This window comes from Pteronotus mesoamericanus, unplaced genomic scaffold (assembly GCF_021234165.1).
Source record: "Pteronotus mesoamericanus isolate MK-2021 breed Mesoamerican mustached bat unplaced genomic scaffold, CSHL_Meso_final contig_202, whole genome shotgun sequence".
Lineage (NCBI taxonomy): Eukaryota > Metazoa > Chordata > Mammalia > Chiroptera > Mormoopidae > Pteronotus > Pteronotus mesoamericanus.
In genome coordinates this window covers 3,586,702-3,610,589 of record NW_026555086.1, presented here as the reverse complement: position 1 = coordinate 3,610,589, position 23,888 = coordinate 3,586,702, and the positions used below count along the sequence as shown (strand labels likewise).

The 23,888-nt window shown below is 52.7% G+C and overlaps 1 protein-coding gene across 1 annotated transcript in view; it reads right to left on the bottom strand.

The window, feature by feature from the left end:
* Positions 1–21,497, bottom strand: part of TENT4B (terminal nucleotidyltransferase 4B) — a 34,197-nt gene extending 12,700 nt beyond the window's left edge. Inside the window, exons 1-3 of the mRNA XM_054570319.1 lie at positions 20,865–21,497; positions 2,170–2,293; positions 572–618 (exon numbers count right to left, since the gene is read on the bottom strand). Coding sequence (XP_054426294.1) covers positions 572–618; positions 2,170–2,293; positions 20,865–21,490 — 797 coding nt within the window. The 5' untranslated portion in view covers positions 21,491–21,497. The remainder of the gene's footprint in view (positions 1–571; positions 619–2,169; positions 2,294–20,864) is intronic.
* Between the last annotated feature and the right edge of the window lie 2,391 nt (positions 21,498–23,888).

Genomic DNA, 23,888 nt, shown 5'->3' with positions numbered 1-23,888 from the left:
TCAAGGCCACACCACCTGAATCCTCATTCCCGCCCCAAAGGGCCCCCCGCCCGGGCCGAGGGCCAGGCCGCGCTGGCCCTGCCGTGAGGCGCCGAGCTGCACAGGCCTGAGCAGACCAAGGCCGACCGACCGCAGGGGCAGCTGTGCCAGCCGTCCGGGGCCTGGTGCGCCACAGTGGGCGACGGACGGTGGGTTCCCCGCGCCAGGAGGCCTGGCCCTGGAGCCGCATGGCCTGCGCCACAAGCACTGTCTTGCCCGAGCATCCCTGCTGTGGGCCTGTAGGCTGGCGGGTTAAGGGATGAGCCCAGCAGTCCGCAGGGTGGGGCATGGTGACAGCCGCTAACTGGAGCCACCGCCGCGCACCCTGTCTACCCACCTGAGAGGACACAACACCTGTGCTGTCCCATGAGCTGGCTGAAGTGATCCTCTACGTCAAGACAGTTCAGGTGAAATGCAGCCCGGAAACCTGTGTTTCAAAACTGTTTCTTTCTACACTTACACATTCAACAGCCGAAATAAATATGCTCTAGAAAAACGCACAAGCTCTTGAGAGCTTCATTAATATACTAACCTAGTAGGTAAATACAGGCCAGTTTTGAAACTCCCAAATATCTGGACCTGAAACAGAAACAATTATTTTATTGTTTTCAGCTGAGCTGCCACCGTGCCGCGAAGTGCCGGCTTCTGCTGCCCTCTCCTGGCCCTGCTGAGTACTGCAGGAGCAGTTTTCCACCCCCTGGGCACTCAGAAGGCAGTTAAACCTATTAGGTTCGAACATCAAACAGGCAGGCGAAAAAAGAAAACTTTCCAAAGGAACACTCAGGTCACTAGCGTTCCCTTGCAATCACAAGCCCTTGCTGCGTGGTCTGCGAGCAGGAGTCACGCCACAGGTTCCCCACTCGGGGTCAGAGGGCCCCCCCTCCCCCAGGACGAGCGTTCCCGTGCAGGCCGGCATGATGACACCACAGAGAACGGTGGCTGTGAGGATGTCGTGCGGTGGCACAAGGCCAGGACACAGTGGCAGCGCGGTGGCAGACTCGGGCCGGAGTGCCTGTGTGAGTGACTGCAGCAAAGGGTGAGGGTGAAAAACAGCGCCACCTCGGAGGACAGTTGGCCCCAGGTCCCGGGCCCCGGGCCCCGGCATAGGCTTCCTGTCTGTCAAACGACAGGGACAGAGCCACCGCCTCAGGAGAAGGAGGGGCTGCGATCAGGGTCTCTCCCTTCGGCACCACTGGCCTTTGGGGCAGGCTGTTCTCAGTTGCAGGGGGCTGGCCTGTGCCCTGTGGATGTTCAGCGACACCCTTGGCCTGTGCCCTGCATCTGCCAGGGGCACCTCACCAGTCATGATCATGAGAAGCGTCTCCAGCCCACAATGCCAAATGCCTCCTGGGGGGCAGATACCCCCCCGGCTGAGAGCCACTGACGTAGATCAATGGGAGAAGCAACGTGGCACGTGGCAGCTGCTCAGGCAAGTATTGAGTCCTCCCCGCTTCCCTTCGCCTACAGGGTCTCACATGAAGCATCTCTGTTTTGTCAACTGGACCCCACCCCCAAAAAAAATTCCCCGGCTGCCCCTTCGCCACCCCAGGACAGAGTCTAAAGAACAGTTACATAACACACAGTAGGGGATTCTAACAGATTACTTCTTCGAAAGCACAAAACTCTACAAGTCCTCAAGGGAGCCCAAAAAAGTGCAGCGCTGACTCAGTGTAGGAACAAGGACCACAAAGACAAAGGGGCAACCTTGGCGGGGCGGGGCGGGGGTTGGGTGTGCATGGAGCAGACGCTGCCTCTGTCTAGGAAAATGAACCTCAGGGGACAGGAGGAGCCCTTCCCACCCGACCTCTTCAGCTGCTGGAAACAGCGCCCCGACGTCGTCCCCATCAGGCCGGAACACAATCACCCGGACACGCCCCTGCACCTGCGCGAGGAGGCATGGCTCCTGGCCCGCCCACGCCAAGCCCACCAGCACTGCGGAGCAGTACAGTCCTAAGTGAGGCGCCCACTTGGTGCCAGCGATTCGGAAGCCCAATTCTAAGGGCTGGAGAACACTGTCGGCCTTCAAAACGTCATTAGGCCATCGCTCGGCAGAGGCACCGACAGCCGCCCGGGGAACTCAGAACGAGACCCGACACACAGCGCCCACCCGGCGCCCCGGCGGGCACTCACGTCCGCGCTGGGCCAGAGCTCCTTGATCACGCTCTCAATCCTGCTCACCACCTCCATCCGCATCTTCTCCTCCTCCGGCCGCGGGGACATGTACTCGTAGAAGTCGCTGATTTCTTCATGCAGACTGGGGGGAGAAAAAAACAGGAGCGTGAACATCCGCAGGGCCGATGCATGCAAAGTGACTATCTTAGATGATCTCATCTAATGAACTCTTACAACTCAGCGGGTGACTTGACAGCCGTAAATGCCTACCCTAATTTTAATGCCACCATTCATGCCCAGATCAAACGGGAGCGCAGAGAGCTGCATCAAAAATGCCAAAATAATTCAAAAATATATGGAAGCCCAGGGGTCTTGGCGGAGGGCTAATGGCTCTGCCAGCGTCTGCCCCCTGGGCCTGTGGCCCGGCCCTGCCTTGCACTCTGCTCCAGGGGCCCGAGCGGGCAGACCCAGATGCGGGGGCCGGGCCTTCTCCCTCCTCTGTAGCCCTCTGCACAGGAGCCAGGCACGTCTTCCGTCACGTCTGCTAGTGACTCCGATGACCGGCCAGCCTGTGACCACAGCTAGGCCCTGAACAGCAAGGCTGCTATGGAGCTGGGCTTCCAGAGGCCGGGAGGTGCTGGCGAGAGCAGCCTGGAAAGACAAGCAGGGAGCTGGGCTTTTCCCGATGGTAACAGGTCCCGAGGCGCAGGGACCTGCCCTGCCTGCTGAGACAGGTAGCGATGCCAGCCCGGCGGGGAGCCCAGTGCACAGGGAGTGACTGAGTCGGGAGGCCCCAGAGTTCCCTGTCACAAAGAAACTGACACATGCCACCCCCCGCCCCCAGTGCTGCTGTGTGTCCTGCTGCCATCTAGGCAGCCCTGCCTAGGCTCAGTAGGTCCAAACGCAACTCCATGTCGCTCCACCGCCTGTTCCCTCCCCCAGTTACTGTGGCCCAAATGGAAACTTCAGCGTCTCCTGGGTTCATCCTTCCTCATCCTCTGGCGCTAACGGGTTTCTAAAACCCAGTCCCTCCACCCACCATTCAGGAACCTCCCCCTGACCCCCCGCAAAAATCCCACCTCCAGATCAGACCTGCCCCACCCTAGGGCTCTGGTCCCGCTTCCTTCGGGAGGACAAGGCGACAGCCTCCGAGGTGCCATCTGTGCCTGCCAGGGTCCCCGCCGCACTCTCACCAAGGGCCCGCCCGGCGCCTTCTGGCACGGCACACCACGCACCCACCGTGTCGCTGCCGGGACCCTGGCCCAGGCAGGCCCTGTGCCGGAGCGCCTGTCACTCCTGGTACAGCTCCGGCCCTCCCCCGGGGCTGTCCGTCCCAGTCCTGTCCCGCCTCCTGCCGAGCGGGTGGCCGCAGACTCCCTCTCCGGGGCTCAGACTCGCCTCTCCGGGGCTCAGCCCCATGTGCGCAGGCCCGGGGGCCCCAGCCCAGGGCCCACGCCTCCCCGCACCCATGTCCGCATGGCCAGGAGGGGGCTGTGTGCCTTAACGTGAGCTCGGTACCAGGACCCAAGGAGACGGGCCCCCACATTGTGGGTCAAATGACAGAACCAGAAAGGTGCAACATGGCCTGAGAACAACAGATGTTCTTCTGAGTTCGTCTGAAGGACGGCCATTGGTTGCTCAGAAACATGTCTCCCTGTGCACAGAGACTCGGCCGTAAGGGGGCAGCAGCCACAATGAGCATGGACTTTTTCCCAAACCAAGGTGTACAGATATTTCCAGAACAGAATACCCTATTACCTTTATATTTTAAAGTCCATACAATGTGTTTAACTTTCTATGGCAATGGTAAGAAAAAGAAACGCACACCCCCAAATTCTCACTGTATCCGAAGATTTAAAAAAAATAAAAACAAGGGAGAGCCCTGGCTGGTATGGTTCAGTGGATTGAGCACCGGCCTGTGAACCAAAAGCATTGCCAGTTCGAGTCCCAGTCAGGGCACATGTTTGGGTTTCAGGCCAGGTCCCCAGTAGGGGGCACTCGAGAACCAACCACACACTGATGTTTCTCTCCCTTTCTCCCGCCCTTCTCCCTCTCCAAAAATAAATAAATAAAATCTTAAAAAAATAAGAAACAAAAAACAACAAGGGAGAGAGAAAATATGGACGACAGTGCGGCATTATTTAAGAGGAAAGGGAGCCTGCCTCTCTGGCTCCCGGGAGCTCCGCGGGTGTTCCTGGTCACAGAACTTGCACCAAGCCTGCCTTGGCGGAGACCAGCGGGGGAAGGTGCCAAGAATGAGTCCTACGTGGGGCAATTCTCATCTTTTTCTCCCTTCCTGTGAGCTCCGCAGGTGTTCACGGTCACAGAACTTGCGCCAAGCCCGCCGTGGCTCAGACCAGGAGGTGAGGGCGCCAAGAATGAGTCCTACGTGGGGCAATTCTCATCTTTTTCTCCTTTCGAGCAGCGTTTCGACCTGCCTGCCTCGAAACTGGAGCGACCCTTCTGAAGGCCATTGCCTGGCACCCTCGGTTTCCGGGCCAGGGTTTTACTAGGCCAGTGCTTCAGAGGGGTGGATTTTCATTGGATTTCTTCGGCCCCTCCCCCCGTGCTGCTAAGCAGAAAGAATGGAACCAGCTGACTTCCTCCCCCCGGGGGCTTCTAACTTGGTTCCCCCAGCCCCGCCACCACTGCTAAGCAATTCCAAGGTAAAGGAAGAGAGGAGAGGAAAGAAACCTCTACCTACGGGTTGCTTTATCTAACTCCTGTCATTAATTCTCTCCCCTTCCAGGAAAATCGCAGAACTCCCCCACCGCTCTGAGCAGACCTAACCAAATTTGGAAACAACTGGGAAGCTCAAAGAATAATTGATAGTATTCCCTGACTAAGACCAAATATCTTGAGATAAAAGCTTAGTTAATAAACTTATTCCCCAAGAGGGAGAGGTCCTAAAATATTTGCTGAGTGAAAAAAAAACAAACGGGGCTAAATCCTTCCTTATCTAAAGAGGTTCAAATGCCAATGAGAAGAGTTATTCACAGAAGTTCGTTATATTCTTTTTAAAAAATTGATTTTAGAGAGGGAGGAAGAAGGGAAGCGGGGGAGAGAAACATCGATTTGTTGCTCTACCCATTCACGAATTCATTGGTTGATTCCTGCATGTGCCTAGACTGGGGATCGAACCCGCAACCCTGGTGCATAGGGGACAACACTCCAGCCTCCTGAGCTACCCAGCCAGGGCAGGAGTTTGTTATTTCTTAACTATAACAACAAAATGTGGATGTGTTTAACCCATACACTTTTAATGCCAAAACTCTATCGGTTACTTACATTCCATGGATTTGTTATTTACCTTCCGTGGAGAGGCTGGTGTTTGAGAACAGATGCTGCTCTGTAAATACACAAGCACCTGAATGTCTTCCCCGGCCTTCAATGTTGGTAAAAGGGGCACAGCACCCACACAGGGCACCTTGCTTTCAAGGACCCTCCGCATGAAAATCTGGATATCCCAAACGCGTTAGTGATGATTTGCTTAACAAATTATTCACATCAAAGAAGGTGAGCTGGCATGCCTTTAAAAATCTGTGAGCTAATTACGGACAGCCACCTTGGACGCCGCAGCTGGAAGCAATGCTGGCCTGGGGAGCAGCTTGCACAGTTTACTTGTGCTGTTACGATTTCTTGGGTAAATGCTGGTATTGTTTAGGGAATTTTTTTTTAAAAGGATCCATTTTTTTAAAAAGATTTATTTATTTTTTTTTAGAGAAGGGGAGGGAGGGAGGAAGAGAGAGAGAGAAGCATCATATGCCCCTCACATGCCCCCTTCTGGGGACCTGGCCTGCAACCCCAGGCATGTGTCCTGCACTAGGAATCGAACTGGCAGCGTTTTGGTTCTCAGGCTGGTGCTCAATCCACTAAACCACACCAGCCAGGGCCATTTAGGGAATTTTTTTAAGCTTCAGTGAAAAACACAAAGACAAACAGACTCACAGAGAATTCACTTATACACATGCCAAAAACATTATATAAACAAACCTACTTGACTTTATGAGGTCATATATTCTTTCAAAATTAACAATAAGCACAAAATAAACTGTGAAAGATGTATGGAAATTTACAGCTGTTTGGGAAGCCCGCAGGAAAAAATATACATAAAAATCGCCAAGAGCCCCAGCCCCTAGGCAGCAGCAGACAGCTGGTGGCCACCGGGCCAGACACCCTCGCGGCCGCCTGCTGCCCACGGCTTCCCTCACAGGCCCCCTCCCAGCCCGTGGGAAACACAGCGGCTGCATCTCCGTCACCATGCGTGCTGTTTGATACCGAAACGATGAATCTTTAATGACCGTACATTATTCTAGTGTACGAATGTGCCAAAATTTATCCTACCAATCCCGGACTGCTGGGCATTTAGGTTGCTTGCCATTTTTTACTACTTAATTTTATAACGCGGTCTTTGCACAGAAATCTGTAATCAATGCTCCTTTTCTCCTAGAATAAATTCATCCCTGGGTGCAAAGGTGTACAGGCCGCTAAGACTTTCAGAGAATGTCCCCAAACACCCCGCGCCAGGCGGCTGCTGATGCAGTCTCTGCCAGGAAAGCGCGAGGGTCCTTCTCCAGCCCCCACAGCGACAGACGGCTTTTCATTTTTATTCTCTGATCCTTAATGAGGTTGGAATTTTCTCCGTGTTTGCTGGACACTAGCACCCTACCTTTTCCAACTCATCTCAGTAATAAGCCAGAGGATGGGATGCACACGGCAGCCTGACAGCGTGGGCTGGGCTCCACCCTCGGCGGCAGCGCCTCCCGCGACCACCGGGCGGCTGCTTCACCTCTGCAGCCGTGCGCCCCGTGGCAACAAGGAGGGCACCTTCCTTTGAGGGTTTCTGCAGGGATGAAAAGGAACTTGGAAAGGGCCTGCTGCTTACAGAGCACAGAGTAAGCCCCCGGGAAACAGCGCCAATCATTGATTATTAGTAACAAATATTTACTAAACACCCACAAAGTGTGAGGCACTGAGCCGGGCACTGAGCTGAGATGCTCCACTGAGCAAGACAGACTTGGTCCCAGCCACCGTGAAGCTGACAGCGACTGCAAATTAATTTTTTATCCTTACTTTTTGGGTTGTATTAGTTTTGTTTTCTTATTGGCTCATTAGCATTCTTTATATATTATGGCTATTAACTTTTTGCCATAGAGACAAGTTCTCTTCCTGTCAGCCTTTCCATTTTGTGAAGTTTTCCTCATTGTGAACAAATTCTTTATTCTCATGGACTTACACCTGTGAATCCCCACCGAAGAGGAACAGCTCAGGGACAGGGGTGTACCTGTAACACGCACCTGCAGGGCCCAGGTGCTGCCGGCAGCGGAGGGGCAGGCGGTGCTGGGAAAGGCCATGCTCACCTGCCAAAAGAGGCTGCCCCTTCATGCTGCCGGCTGCAGCCACACGGGAATGTGAGCCCGGCACTGCCAACGCTCCCCGCTTCTCAAGATAAGCCAGGTATCTAGACTTGTAGGTAAATTTTTATTTCAAAATGCTGACAGAAGCACTGGCTGGTGTGGCTCAGTGGATTGAGTGCCAGCCTGTGAACCAAAGGGTCACCGGTTCAATTCCCCATCAAGATACAGCCTGCGTTGCAGGTCAGGTCTCCAGTAGGGGGCGCACAAGAGATGACCATATACTGATGTCTTTCTCCCTCCTTTCCCTCTTCTAAAGATAAATAAAATTTTTAAAAACTCTGACACGATTTTCAGAAGATAATTTAAACAAGATGCAACAGTACAACCACAACAGGCGTGCGGTCCTGCTCTGTCAACAGACCGTCAATCTCTAATCTTGGCTCTTAAGTCTCCCTTTCCTGCCTCTTTCAAAGGCTTTTTTACTTTGAGATTAGAAAAATACCTGACTAGCAGGAGAGTGACAAGCCAAGCCACACACTGCAAAATACACAATCTAATAAAGGACTGATATACAAATTATATAAAAACTCTTAAAACTCAACAAGAAAACAACCCAATTAAAAAATAGGCAAGATTTAAACAGACACTTCAAAAACAAAAACAAAACCCAAAAGACCACTCCAGATGGCAAATAAGCATATGAAAAGATACCTGGCATCATAGGTCATTAGGAAATCGCAAATGAAAACAAGATACCACTGCACGCCTATCAGAACAGCCAAAGCCCAGAGCACAGACACCAAGCGCCAGCGAGGGCGCGGGGCAACAGCGCCCCCTGGGGGGGGGGGCGCCACGTGGCGCCGCCACTCTGGGTGGCAGGTCAGCAGTTTCTTACAAAATAAACGTACTCAGACCGTACGATCCAGCAACCACGCTCCTTTGTATTTACCCGAATGAGCTGGAAACATATGTCCACACAAAAACCTGCAGATGTTTAAACCAGCTTTTTTCATAACTGCCAGGCCCTGGAAGCGACCAAGATGCCCTTCAGTAGGTGACAGACTGAGTAAGCTGATACCTCCAGACAAGGAATATCATTCAGTGCTCAGAAGAAAGGAGGTAGCGAAGCCATGAAAAGACACAGAGGACCGTTAAGTATTTGTTTATTACTAAATGAAAAAGCCAATCAAAAAGGCTGCATGTACTGTACAATTCTAACTCACATTCTGGAAAAGGCAGAACTATGGAGACAGTAAAAGGATCAGCGGTTGCCAAGGCTGGGGGGGAGGGGTGAACGGGGGGCACAGAAGACTTCTAGAGCAGAGAAATTGTTCTGTGCGTTAAATAGTGGGTGTCTTCTACATCTGTCCAAACTCATATAACATATATCCCCAAGTGAGAACACTAACAAACTACGGACTTGGGATGATAGTGATACATCCATGTAGATTCACTTATTACAACAAACGTATCCGGGTGGGATATGGGAGGAACCTCTAAACCTGCCACTCAATTTTGCTATGAATCTCAAACTGCTAAAAAAGAAAAAAAAAAAGCCTATTTAAAAAACCTGACTATACTTCTTCCAGTTATTTTTACTTTTTAATCATCACCTTTGTCTCAAATAGTTACCAGTGTAACTAATTTTATAGTTTCCAATAAAAGCAGCACCCTTCATTGATTGGGAATCGGAGGCTCCGTTCAGCCTGAGGGCCCGCCCCCCGCCGCCCCCTGCAATCACACGGCCCGCCCCGCCCCCGCCCCGCCCCCGCCCCGCCCCCGCGGCGCAGCTCCCGCCCCGCTGTCCTCTGTGCTTCCGGTCAGGCCGCGCGGGACAACACTCAGGCAGTCGTCAGAGGAATGGAAGTCAAACCATACTGAGATACCGCTTCACCCTGCTACAATGGATGCCACCTACACTAATTAATTAATGTTTCTGTCCTTGAAACAGAAAACATAAAATAAAAAATAAATTAAAAAGAAAAATGAAGTAAGTGTTGGCGAGGACGCGGAAAGGTCGGAACTCCGCTGAGGGGGCTGTGCCAGAGTCGGGCTGCGGCGGGAAACAGCCGGGCGCTCGTCAGAAAGCCACGCCCTGTGACCCGGCAACCCCGCTCCCAGGCATAAGCTCAAAAGCACTGAAAGCAGAAACTCAGATACTTATACACCAATATTCACAGCATTCTCAACAGCCAAATGGCAGGAACAGCCCAAATGTCCGCTACCAGGTACCAAACTGCACGCTGCCAAAAAGCCAGAGAGGAGGAAACGGGGGGTCTGTAAGTCAATGAGGGGGAGGCTGGTACATCCAGGTAATGAGCGACTTACAAAACCCAAAACAAAACCACCTGCCATTTCCGGGAGCACGCGGAGCAGGGCAGCACGCCAACTGGACGTGCTGAGCACACGTGCCCCCACGTCGCTTTAGACCCCAAGGGGGACCGGGAACCAGAGGGTCACCGCTGGTCCGAGGCACTGAGAGCTTTCAACGTGAGCACCAGCTCGGCCTGGAGTCCCTGCACTTCTCATGCGTCCCTAGAGCCTGGGAACCCGCCCCTGCCCATCCGGGTGCCCCCCGGGGCACTGCTGCTCTCCATGTCCTTCCACTGACCTTGACTTGAGGAGCCTTGCCTCATTTCACGGAAAAAGCGACAGATCTGAACAACTCTTTGGCATTCCTCTCCCCTGGAAAATACAACTACCCGTTTCCGGAAATGCCACACAGTTCACCTCACCTTGTGGCTGGGCATCTGACTGATCTCCCAGCCAAGGACGAAGAGCCCACGTTCTAACTCGATGTGCCAAGCCCACCGCCGCCACACGCTCAGATAAGGAAGAGACAAGCATGAGAAAAATGAACACACACCCACCCTGGGGGAGCTCTGAGGCAGAGTGGCATTATCACCAACACGGTCACACACACCTGAGAACGTGCGCGCGTACCCACTCACACCGACAAACCCATGGGGCAAGCACCTCCCAACCACTGCACCAAGGGGACAGTCAGCCCCACAACAGAACCCCCCCGGCTGGCGGGGGCCTGGCCTGGACAGCCCACAGACGAGCGGCCACGCTTCCCTCACTGCTGACCCTCACGGTCTTTCTGGAAACAAGGAGAAACCCCTCAAATGTATTTGAGGAACACAGGTGGGGAAAGGAGCCGAAAAGCCAGCAGTGCGTGTGCTGCTAGCACTCTGTCCACGAAGGAAAATGAGGTGCCACTCTGACGTCCCCCCACGGGGGAGGCCTAAGTAAGCTGGGCATCCTGATGGGGGACAACAGTCTGCGCCCCGCTCTGGAGAGCCACGTTCACAGACGGGAGACACGGGGCAAAGACCACGCAAGGTGCAAGCTGGCCCAAGCGCAGGGAGCTCTCATGCTGATGGGATGATTGTTAAAAATGGCTCTGTTACAATGACACAAACAAGAGTTTATGGGGACTAATAAATACTGATACCTTATAATGAAGAGCTGCTTTGAAATGGCATGTTTGTTGTTATTTCATAGTCAAGCTGCCCAAAAGTACAAGGAAAATGATTCAATATACAGCCTACAGTTTCTAATGCTTTTACAAAAAGCAGGCACCGAAGAAATGCAGAACACATCAAATTCTCTTGATATTTCTTGCTCTTTTGACACAATTATTCTGGCAACCATTATCTGTTAATCATCTTCACATCGCTAACCTAATTCAGCATTTTCTACAAATGCTTCCAAGCCAGCACCCGGCTCCCTGGCACTCGGTCAGCACGGCAATCCCAACACGCATCTCGTCCTTGCGACGCTCACAACGACAGCCGATCTACGCTCTGCTGTGTTTTCACTCACTGTGCGCCCGTCCAGCACACGATCCGCGTGCCCCCGCAACCCGCCGCAGCCCGGCAGGAGGACGGCTCCACACGCGCTCCGCCCCGCACCCCGCACTGCCGGCACAGCACACGTGCACACGGAGGCGCGGCTGAGTGTCCGCCGGAGCCCTGGGCCAGGACACATGGGACAACCTTTGTGGTCGTCAATGGAAAGTGGCTTTAAAAACGATGGCACAGCTCTACAGCTGGAATCCGACACAGCACTTAAACCTACATGAAAAAACTCCCAGTGTGTGTTAAGTGGAAAAAAGCAAAAGTTACAAAGTCATGTACTTTCTGTGGTCAGTCCACCTGGTAGGAGAAGTCCTGGGAAGGTCCACAGGACACTGGGACAGTCAGCAGCCCCCAGGGAAGGGTCGGGGGCTGGAAGGTGGTCAAGTGAGACTCCTGGCTTGACTATAATGTTTCAAGTGTTTAGAAGGAGAATAAATTCATGTCTTGCTTACATAGTCAGGATTTAAAAACAATCTCTGGGTCGTAAATTGCACGTGACTTACCTAAGGCTCCATTACAGAAGTTCGAACCTGCATGAATATAGGGACGGAGCTGACAAAGGGCACCAAAGGCACGTGGCCCTCACGCTTAAACGCACACATGCCTTTGCCCTCTCCAACAGTGTGAGCCCCCACCCTGCGAAAAGCGAACCCAGACCCCTCACAGCGCCCCCCCCAGAAAGCACTTTCTGTACAAGATCAAAATTTTTAAAAAATCTTACACATGATCTCAAATTCCATAGTAAGCATTTTTACTTTTTTTAAATGCTTCGTTTAATCCTCACCTGAGGATGTTTATTGATTTTAGAGAGGGAGGGAGGGAGGGGGAGAAAGAGGGAGGAGGAGAAGGAAAGAGAAGCGTGGACGTAAGAGAAACATCAGTCGCTTGCTTCCCTCACGCGACGGGGATCAAACCTGCAACCTTCTGGCCTACGGGACCATGCGCCAACCAACCAAGCCACCAGGCCAGGGAGAAGCATTTTTACTTTCAATCCAAAACAACAAGCATGTTACAAGGCCCAAGTCACACTTCACTTCACTAAAATGATGTGTGTGGCCCACGTCACTGTTTTGAAGTGGCTTCATCCATTGGGCCTGGTTTTAATTAACAGAGGAAAGTTCTCGGGGAGACAAAGCTCCTCCACCCTGAGCACAGCCTTCGAAGAGCTGGGCGTCCCATCCTTCCCTCCAGGGATCCCTCTGTGGCCCTGGGCTCGGGGGCCTCGGAGAGCTCGGTGCCCGGGGGTTCCAGTACTCAGCCAGGTTTGGGAACCTGTGCTTTAGAAAATGATCCTCGCCCCGGCTGGTTCGGCTCAGGGGACTGAGCACTGGCCTACGGACCAAAGGGTCACCGGTCAGGGCACATGTGTGGGCTGCGGGCCAGGTTCCCAGCTGGGGGCACGAGAGAGGCAACTGATCCACATGTATGTGTGCCTGTGTGTTTCTCTCCTCCCCTATAACAGCACATTGACATTTCTCTCCCTCTTTCTCCCTCCCCTCCCCTCCTTCTGAAAATAAAATCTTAAAAAACTCTATTAAAGAAGATCCTTTAAGCAGTACTTTTCAACCTGTGCTGTATATGGTTAGTATTTTAAAAATACGTGAGAACCACCCTCCCCGCCCCCCGCCCCACACACACACAGACCCGTTCAATCAGAATCTCCAAGGAGCAGCTCCAGTCATTAGAATTGTACTTCACTTCCTCGGACTGAGACCTGCCTCGAAGTCACTGGCTTCGGAGCCACCCCGAGGGTCCTGACCGAGCAGGACGCCCGCGCCCGCACGGCGTGGGGGACACAGGGGCGCGCTGCGAGCTTCGGGGGGGCGTGCACGCCAGTCCCGGGTTTATCTGCAATCACAGGCAAGGCTGCCAGGTCTGCTGAGATCCATTAGAGACAAGGGCTCAGAGGCCCTGGTTTCAGGTGAAGATAAAGTCACTCCACTAGCTGTGAAACTGGGTAGAGTCACTTAACCTCTCGAGAGTCAATTTATCGATTAAAAAAAAAAAAAAAAAGGAAGACAAGACCCCTGAAAATCCTCTGATCCCAAACCCCGCGATGATCCCCCCACGGGGCTGTAGATCAGCCAGGCCCACGAGGAGAGTGCCCTCAGCTGAATGCGTGAGTGCCTCCGGCAAGGCATCAGCCCCGCCACATGCACTGTGCTGCGCAGACCCACTCAAAACCCTGTTCCCCGTCAGGCCGGAAGAAACCCTAACCGGACGCGCTTATGTTCTATTGGGTCAATCACAAATGAAAATTAAACTAGTCACAGAAGTCCCAAAGTAAGTACAAACATCTGAAGTAAAAGAAAAATTTTAAATAACTCTTCAACCTTTTCCTTGCCAATATTCTTATTTTAAAAAAATTTTCCCATTAAAAAAAATTACAGTAAAAGACACATAACATAAAATTTACCATTTTAGCCATGTATTTCCTAAAATAAAATTTTAATTCTTTAATGAGGTCACTACAATTTTATTCTAAAATATCAATATTCTTGACATGTGGGAAATTATGCCCTTTGCTACTACACACATTTCTTCCCCATTTTACCTGCTTTTAAGTGTACAGTTGTAGCAGTATGTTCACACTGTTGTGTGACCGTTACCACCATCCACCCACAGAACTTATTTTAAAAGCCACTTATTGAAGGATGATTGACACACAGAATATTTAATATTTAACATATAAAACTCAGTGAACTTGGGGACAAGTACACAGTCACGAAACCTTCACCACCATCAGGACCAGACACACAGTCATCGCCTCCCAAAGTTTCTTCCTGCACCCTTATTTATTTTTTGACGTGCACGGTAACAACACTTAACAGAAGCTCTATCCTCTTGGCAAAGTTGAAGTATACGATACAATCCTAGAAAACACAGCTAACCCAAAGGAAGAAAAATAGAGCCCCTCTACACTACTACCAGGATACAAGTACTGGTAACATTTGGTTTCAATATTTTTAGATTTTATTTATTTTACTTTGAGAGAGAGGGGGAGGGAGAAAGAGAGGCAGAGAAACAGCGGTGTGCAAGAGATACATCAACTGGTGGCTTCGTGCACGCCCCCAACTGGGCACCCAGCTAGGATCCTTTCTTAAACCCAGGCGTGCGCCCTGACCGGGAATCAAACCTGCGCCCCCTCGGTTCCTTTTGGTTCGCAGGTTGGCGGATCAATCCGCAGAGCCACACCGGCCAAGGCTTGTGTCAATATTCTTAGACTTTCTCATGCATGCATACGTTATTTCCTTTATCCTTTTTATCAATATGGACTCCTACTGTGGGTATACTTAAAAGTGTTTTTTCCCAATGTGAAGAATTTTTTTTTTCTGCATCACCTCACACCTATTGGAATGGCTAGTAGCAAAAAGACAAGAAATGGCAAGTGTTGGCGAGGCTGTGGAGAAAATGGAACTCCTGCGCATGTTGGCAGGAATGTGAACTGGTTTAGCCACCGCGGAAAACAGTGTGGGTTCTTACTCTTGTTTTGGCAGAAGTTCACCACACTTTACAGCGCTAGGAGTTACGCTACTTTGACAAAATCAGAACAGTGACTACAAGGAGCAGGTAAGGGGAAAAGCAAGAGACCAGGTTCCACGTCAGTCCAGAAAACAGTTCCAATGAAATGCAGCTTTGTCTAGGGTCGACTTGAAGATAAATGTATTTATTCTACACGGCCTGAAAGCATTGTTCAGATATAAAATTATTGTTAAAAAAACCTGACTACCACCCCCCCCCGCCACCCCAACCACAGGGCTCTCCTGAAAAGAGGCAAGGTAACGGAAAATGAGGTTTACTCCTAACATACAGAAGGACAGGACTCTCAATTTTGAAAGTGACTCTGGGTTACCCTTTTGTGTTTTTAGAAAACAACATCAAGCACTCCTTCATACTAGTTTCTAAGAAGAGAGGGACACGTAAAGGAAACACTGCGAAGAACCTCAAAGAGAAAACAAAGAAAGAGTTAAAACGATATTGCTAAGAATAAAACCAAAGTAAAACTTGAAAATGAGGCCCTTTTAAGCCGTAAGTCACACACACCACATGTGAGTGCTTGTAAAACCGGTGGGATCTGAATAAGGCTATGGCCTGTAGTGATGTCAATTTCCTGGTTTTGATACTAAGCTGCAGTTATGTAAGATGTTATCATTGCACCAAAGTACGTGAAGGGAACATGGGATTTGGCTGTAGTGTTTTTTATAAATTTCTGTGAATGTGTATTTCAAAGTAAAATGTAAAATTAAAAAAAAATACATGAGGTGGGGCTCCTAACAGAGCGTCTGGAACACGGTATTGTATCAAGGCAACCGCTGAGCACTTTGGTTTTCCTGAGCGACTTGAAAACACAGGTTCCTGCACCATCGAACCGGCTTCGGCAGAAAGCAAGGCCTGGGCTAGAATTCCCGAGTCTAGTTACCAGATACTGCGTGACGTCGCTTATGCGTACAGCAACGATTTTTCCAGACCTGCAATGGTTCAACTGAATAAGGAGCCAGTGCACAACATAAACGACCCCACATGCATTTTGGCGGTGGCAGGGTGTCCTTTGTTTTGGGGTTTTTCTTTTTAAAATCTTTAACTCAAATTTCCACGTGGCCCAAAGCCCTCAGGCATACAAAAGTCTCTATATCACCAGCAACTTACAGGATAGAAATAAATGCTTCCCCTGCTCTTTGGGTCCAAGCTAATAAAAAGTCTAGCTCAGAAGGCCATCTTCAACTTCAGTAAATACTCTCTTAGAGAAATGTAATTCCATGTCATTTTAAAAGTGGTAAATGAACCCGAAGCCACTGTGGCGTTCTGCGGCAGCCGAGTCCCTAGCCAAGGTTCTGAGGGGTGCAAAGGACGTTCTTCTCTGCTCCTGAGTTCCCCAAGCGGGCTGAGCTGTCCAGCCGGCTCTGTAGGGAAGGGCAGAGACAGGAGTCGCAGCCCAGCTTCTGGAACCGGACCTGAGTTCTTCAGACAAGCGTCCTCTCTGGCCTAGAGCCCTTTCAAGACCGTTCCACACACCTGTGTGTGCGCTTGTGCTTAATACACACTCTCTCCAGGGCCGTGGGCGTGATCCTGGAATAGCTTCCTCCACTACATGTTACTCTAATGGATTCAACAGACGGGAGAATAGAAAGCTGAGTGAAATCACGTAACAGCTTGTTTTTCTATTTTCCACTTAAAAAAAACGGCTTGTATTTTCCTCGGCTTCAGCAGGTATGAGAACATCTAACCACAACCACATCTGATGAGTCCAGCACCAGCAGAGGTGCCCTTGACTGTTCCTCCCATGGGCCCTCTGGGCTCCTAACACCAGGCTTCCCTGGATGAAGTGGGGACCCCAGGCCCAGGAGTCCCCCAGGCCCAGGGCCATTCTCACACACTCACCTTCGACTTCCCAGCATCCCTTTCTCATCCTCCCCTTCCTGTGACATACTAAACCTTCCGTGTGAGCACGGGGCAGACACTAAAAAGCCACTCACTCACTTTGTCAACAGCTAAAGCCTTAGCGCAGGTTGAGAAAGATCCCACATGCTGCAATGCCATTGATTCCGACAGCGAGTGTGCCCACGGGCCACGGGTTTGGAGAGAAGGGGTTGTGGCGTGAGAGCAACTCAGCTGAACAGAGTTTACTAGATTTTGACAAACTCTCAGATATAAATTACACTGTTATTGTAGACTCCACACTGTAGAAAACATACTGTCATCTTGAAAGCACATTTCAGTACCCAGTGCAGCGAAATTTAATAACCCGGAGGTTCTAGTTCACTAAAGAATTACTGTGGGCTACATTTGCAAGTGCCCAGAATTGATACTTCAAACAAGCACATGGAAGAGGCCTCTGAATTCTTTTACGCTCAACCCATGTTATACTGCCTGACTGATCCCTTCGGCGCTCAGCACTAACACCAATCTCACTGGTCCCACTATGGGGAGACACGCAGGAGGCGGCCAGGACGCCAGGCCAGGACGCCAGGGACCGGCTGTCAGCGGGACAATGGACACAGGGAAGACGCAGCCGCTCAGCAGTAAGGGCGACTACGTCTCATCCCACGAATTTCAACTTCCTGCTGGACAGCTCTACCTTGACATCACCCTATCTTTTATTTTTTTCAAAAATAACAGCAACATTTCCCCAGCCACTCAAGGTCAAGGCTGTAGGTGATTATTAAACCCACAAAGGTAATATTCTCCATCCTCACCTCACATTTGTTCTTTTTTCCACACTCATCCCATCATTCTGTTCAAAAGATTATTCCAGCCCTGGCCAGGTAGCTAAGTTGGTTGGAGCATCATCCCAATACACCAAGGTCTCAGGTTCAATCCCCAGTCAGGGCACGTACCAGAATGAACCAGCGAGTCCGTGAATAGTGAAACAACAAAATCGACATTCTTCTCCTGCTGTTTTTCTCTCTTTCCTTTCTTCTCTCTCTCCCACCCTCCAAAAAAATCAATAAATGTTTCTAAAATGATTTTATTTGTAAAAAGGGAGATTACTCCTTAAACTGAGGTTTCCCAAGGGGGTCTCCCTGGTGTCCCCTCATCAAATGTGTGCTCCCAAACACGATTTTAAATAGTCGTCCACGCCTTGAGAAAACATCCCCAGACCTGCCGAGGCACCAACCCAAACTTCTTCTAACAAGCGTGGACAACACCGATAGTCTTTCACAAGCGGTTGCCGGGCACGGGGGCTCAGACCAAGGGCTCTGAGTCTCCCCGAGTTTCCTGCACTTGCTACTTTTCGTCACCTCCTTTCTCCAGGGTGATCAACAATTCAATCTTTGAGAAGAAAGAGGCTGATGGCTCGTTTTCACGGGCAACCAGAAGGGGCAGGCGGACTGCTTCCTGCACCGCAGCAAGCCTTGGAGGGAAATAAATCCCAGGGAGAAGAGCAAGTGAAAGCGACCTCAGAAAGAGGAAAAGGAAAGTGAACGAACGCCCGGGGCCTGTGGGCCGCTGAGGCGGCCGAGGCAGCAGGCTGAAAGGGGCCTATGAAGACTTCAGGATGAGACCCAGCTACCATAATCTACACTGAAGAATGTCCAGCTTTACCAGTGACCTAGTGGGTAAGAAAAAACAGATATATCAAAGGAAAAGTAAATATCAGCAAGCTGGACCAACAGTGTGGAGCAAGCAAGAGTTCAGAGGAGGAACCAAAAAACCCCAGAAACCGGGCACAGAGAAGTCGGGATTTTGAACGGCATCTTGGAGTGTTCAGGCGGTCTGTCACCAGCTGGCTGAAGCAGAAAACACCGCGAAACCCAGGCGTGAGAGAGCGGAGACAGCTGTCCCAAGGTTCGAGTCTACTGTGCCCGCGCTGTGCTCCCCGCTCCCTCCTGATCGGGCCAGGGACCGCCACCACCGGCTAAGCTACTAGCTCAGCGTCAGGCACACGCTGAGGACGGAGAGTGCTCGTAACAGTTTTATTATATTTAGTCTGAGAATACCATGAGATAACCCTCTGAACTCAGATTTTTTAAAATATCTATTAAAAATAGCAAAACTTCCGCAAACCTCAAGAAGTAAGGATCCATAAATCTAAACAAGAAGTTTTAACCGCCCAGACGCTCTTACGGAAACACTCTTAGGAACCACTTGATGAAATAAAAAAGTTTGAAGTGCTGACATCTTATAATGGAGGAGGCAAAAAAACGGAAAGTCTGAGAAAAGTGGTCAGCAGTTTTTAAACAGCAATCCCTCTGGGAACTAGAAATTCCTCTCTTTCATCCCTCTGAGGGCAATATAATATCTGACACAGGAACAAGACCGTGCTGCTTCTAGGGAACTTCAAGTGTGATCCTTTTGCAGTATGCTCAACAACAGAGAGCAGGCAGAGGACAGGACAGTTTCTAATTGTCAGGAGGAGGCAGCTGGCAGTCTGGACTTCATAACGCATTTTTGCGGGACACCCTTGCAGAAGCTTCAGAAAAGGAAATTGGGGAACTTCAAAGTTTTAGTTGACAGCAATCACTTCTCTGGAGCTTATTTATTCCTGTGAAATGAAACTACCAGAATCCCCCAACATCAATTTGCCTGTCCCTAGGCCACAGGTTCACGCTCCACCTTGGAAATACTAACAGGACAGACTTAGGAGCCTTTTAGGAAAACGCAGTGACCATGGAGAGCGCCCTTGAAGCACAGCAACAGACCCAACCCTACCAGGCTCCCCGCCGCCACCAGAGAGTGAGGGACAAGTCTGACAGGCTCTCCAGCAGCAGTCCAAGGACGCTCCACTGCACTTTCCGTAGAAGGTGTGAGCTGTAAACAGTGGCATGTAGCAGACAGCGGCCCACGAGAAGCAGGTGGAGCCCACCAACTCATTTTCCCGGACCTGCCACACTGTCTCGGCTTGCCAAGGCAGGGCAGACCTGAAGGGGCGAGTCCAGGGAAAGGTTTCATGCAGGATTATGAACTGTGATTTCATCCGCCTACCAGGGCCCCGATGTCAACCAGGGTCTGGAAAATGAGAAGCAGTGTGAAAGCTCATTCCCCATACTCAAGGTAGACACGCACACACTCAGTAACCTATCCCAGCCCAGGGGATTTCCCAGAAAGAAAGTCTACCTGCTTCTGCACCTAATTCACTCGGGGTCAGGTAAGATCGCATTTTGTAACAGTTGAACTTTAAACAGACACTCACCCGTGGTGCCAACCTCGCTCACCAGCACACAGTTACACCCGGGGGAGAACGGCGCTGGCTGCCTCAGCGCGGTGACAACTTCACCACCAGAGGCTGGGCCCAGGACCAGGAACTCCTAGAAAGTTCCAGCGGCCTCAGAAAAGCTCACTGCCTCCACCAGCCTCAACTTAGCCGTCACCCACTCCTCACTCCCCACGGAACATGGCATTGCTACTGTAATACATTTTTTAAAATAAAGAAAGGATGGACTGAAGAATCGAGAGCAGGCAAAGCCTCACTGAGCTGCCCAGTCCTGTTTGGGATTGGGGGAAGGGGGAGGGGGAAGGGGAGGGGGAGGAGCTTTCTGGATGTTTCTATTCTTGGCAAGCGAAGCACCTCCAGGTCCTGTTCCATCAAAAGGCACTAACACAGGAATGTTCTGAGGGAATTAATGATTTGCCTGTGCTAAACCACCTCATCTTGGGGTGTAACGACAGGAGCCAGGTGGGGAAGGCCCAGGGGAGACCAAGAGGGAAGGTGTGTTTGACTGGGGCGGGGGCGGGCGGGGGGGGGGGGAAGGGGAGGGCAACGGAAGAAAAGAATGAATGGGTAAGGGGGGTCGGAGGAGATGTGGGCTGGGAAGAGGGAGCAAGTGGATGACTAAGGGAGGTGAGGGAGGGTGTGGACCGCTAAGGAGGGTGAGGGGAAGGTGTAGATGGTGGACAGATGAAGGGGTATCCATCAGGCCCCCCCAAGCAGCAACGAAGGGGGCCAAGGTTGGGGGGTGGCCTGGCCCTGCTCCCCCCAACCCCCTTCTGTGGGCGTGTGCCCCGCTGCGCGTGTGCAAAGGCCAAGGCACCAGGCCGCAGGGCCCCCACTCACCCCACGACGCCCTGGTTGTAGTTCCTCCGCTTCCACGGGGTCCCGCTGTAAGCGCCCCCGCTGCCGTCGCGGCCCCCCGCGGCCCGCGCTCCGCCGGGCTGCAGCAGGCTGTAGTTGAGTCCGTAGGTGCTGGCCTTGTTGTCGCGCTTCCTCTTGTTGCTGCTGCCCGAGGCCGGGTCAGCGGGCTCCGCGGCGGGCACGGCGGCCGCGGGGTGCGGGGCCGGGGACGCCGAGGGGGCCGGGGACGCCGAGGGGCCAGCGGCCGCGCGGCGGGCCCAGGCCGCGGGCTGGTGGTGGTTGTTGTTGTTGTTGGTCGTCTCCAGGGGCAGGAAGTCCCGCTGCTCCGCGGGCTGCGCGTGGCCGCCCAGCAGGCGCTCCCCGGAGCGGTACATGCCGGCCGGGGCTGCGCCGCCGGGGCTGCCGGGGCTGCCGGGGCTGCCGCCGCTCCCGCCGCCGCCGCCGCCGCTACCGCCGCTCGCGCCGCCGCCGCCGCCGCCGCCGCTGCTGTGACAGTGGTGGTTGAAGTAGAGGTTCCTCAGTCCCTGGGTCGTCTCCCAGATCTGCATCCACAGACTGTTGGACGGTCCGAGCTGCTCTGGCTGGAACCAGGCGATCCTCGGATCCATCAAACGGCGGCGGCCGCTGCCCCCGCCCTCCCGCCGCCCGCAGGGCCGCCGCCGCCGCCGCGCCTCAGGCGCACGCCCGGCCTCGGCTGCTGCCGCCGCTGCTGCTGCTGCTGCCCGGGGCCCGCCGCGGGCGGCGCGGTCGCGCAGGGAGTCCGACCGGCGCCGGCGGCGTCGCTCCCGCCCTCGGGGGCTCCGCGGGCCCTCCCCCTCCCTCCGCCCCTCCGCTGAGCCCCTGTCACCGGGGTCCCCGTGCAAATGGCGGCCGCGGTAGCGGCTCCGGAGAAGGGTGAGCGGCAGCGGCAGCGGCAGCGGCGGTGGCGGCGGAGGCAGCAGCGGCGGGACGCGCCTGCTCCGTAGCGTCCTCGCTCCTCCGGACTCGGGGGCGGGGCCTCACCCAGCTCCGCCCCGCTCGCGCCGCCCCGCCCCCGCCCCGCCCCCGCCGCCCGGCGCCGCGCGGGCGCCGCGCTGCGCCGCGCAGTGCCAAGCCGCCCGGTCAGCCCTGGAGGCCACGCCGTGCGTCACAGAGGCTGAGGGGTGGCATGGTGGGGCCCGCAACTGCCGGGCCCAACCGTCCCGGCGCCGGCTGGGGACCGAGCCGCACGTACCTGGGCGTCCGGGTGCCCTCCACGCGCGCGCCGCCGCCAGCGGTCTCGGTTTCCGCGTCCCTGAGACTGGGTGAGGCCGGACGGAAGTCTCCGTCAGCTCCGCAGGGACTGGATGGTGGGAGGCGCCGCCCCGCCCATGGTGTCCTCCCTCACCCGCTGGCCTTCCGGACGTCCTCGGGTGTCTCACCCCCTCCCGAGGTCTCCGCTCTAAGCACACCTCCAGAAGGGAGAAGATGTCCCCCAACCCCCGAGCACGTGCCCTGGACCCTGCCCCGACGCAGGCTGCGCTGGCGCGCCCGCGGCCCGGCCGCCCCGCTGCGCCCGCCCAGCCGCGCCCCGGCCCTGCCCGGGTGGTGCGCCGTAGGCCGAGGCGGATGGTCCCGCAGCCCACCGCCAGACCGGGGAACCTGCACTCACCTGCAGGGCTGCACGCGCATCTTCGTTGAATGTGTAAGACATTAGCTCAAAACCCACTTTACACAGCCACGCACACAGAAACACGCACGGGTGCACAGGCGCGGGACAGTCGCGCTGCTGGATGTGTAAAGACACCGCGCTGGCCCTAAGTCGCACTGGCGCTCTTGAAAGCCCTTGGTTCAGAATTAACAGAAAACCCAAAACCTTTCAAACTAAAAAGAGGAGGATATATTGTTGGCATCAGTAGAGATTTTCCACGAGGTGGTTTACTTGCCTGATTTCCTAATCCCTATGGTTAAAAAAACAACGAAAACGTCATTTTAAGTATTTCAGATCATCAGAAGAGAGAAAGGAGAACAAGCCCATGGCCTGCGCACCTGCGCACCTCTGACTCCGGTCCAAAGTCCAGAACACGTTCCCGTGCCAGCGTTGGGCCTTCTGTTTTGGGAGCTCAATATCCTGCAAAGTTTTTTGGCAAAGGATGAGAAACTATGCACGAGGCATTGCTCTACCTTTTTTCTTGCTGAGAGAATAACATGGCCATAAATGTGGAAAACCTAACAAAAGAAAACCCTGTAAAGTGTTGGTTCCTTGTGTGTGTTGTTGCTTTGCTACAACTCGGTGTTAAAAATGTCTGATCGAGATTTGCTATATACTGAGAATCACATAGCCGAGAAGACGAGTAGTACCAATTTTTACGCTACTCACCCTGACAAATTAAATGAAAATAAAGCACAGCGTAAGAAATAGGTTTCTTTTGATGACTTTGAATATGTTTTAAAAATTCAGAAGAGAAAAATGGAAAGTCAAACAAAATAAACACTATTAAGTTTCCACCATCTAGAAATAACCACTATGAGACTTGGTTATAAACAGTCTTCCAGAAACCTCTCCAGGCACACACATATGTCAAGGTACTTTTTTAAAAAAAAATTTTACTTATCTGTTTATTTTAAATGTGATTCAGTCTTTTCAAATATTTTTTTCAGATGTCCCAGAACACATTAAATGCCACTAATACCTCACACCTACCCAAAAAGTATTCATGTAATACTGCATTCCAGAAGTGAACATTTGTTGTATTGCGTGTTGTTCATTGCTTCACGCAAACCTCAAGGACTACTACAATATTGGGAAAATGATCGAATGAGTTAATATACATAAAAGTACTTTGTACCGTGTGGGCTGGTGGGCGAGGCATTGCTGTCCCTGGTCGCCTGCGGGGACACTGCCTGCTTAGCCTGGTACACACGCTCCAGAGCATCCGTTCAGTCAGTCGGTCTGGGCTGAATGTCTCATCCATGCAGAACTGCTTTATAGAAGCTCAAGAAGCAGCCAGGGTCTTTGGCTGCCTCCCACGAATTTACTGTCTGGTT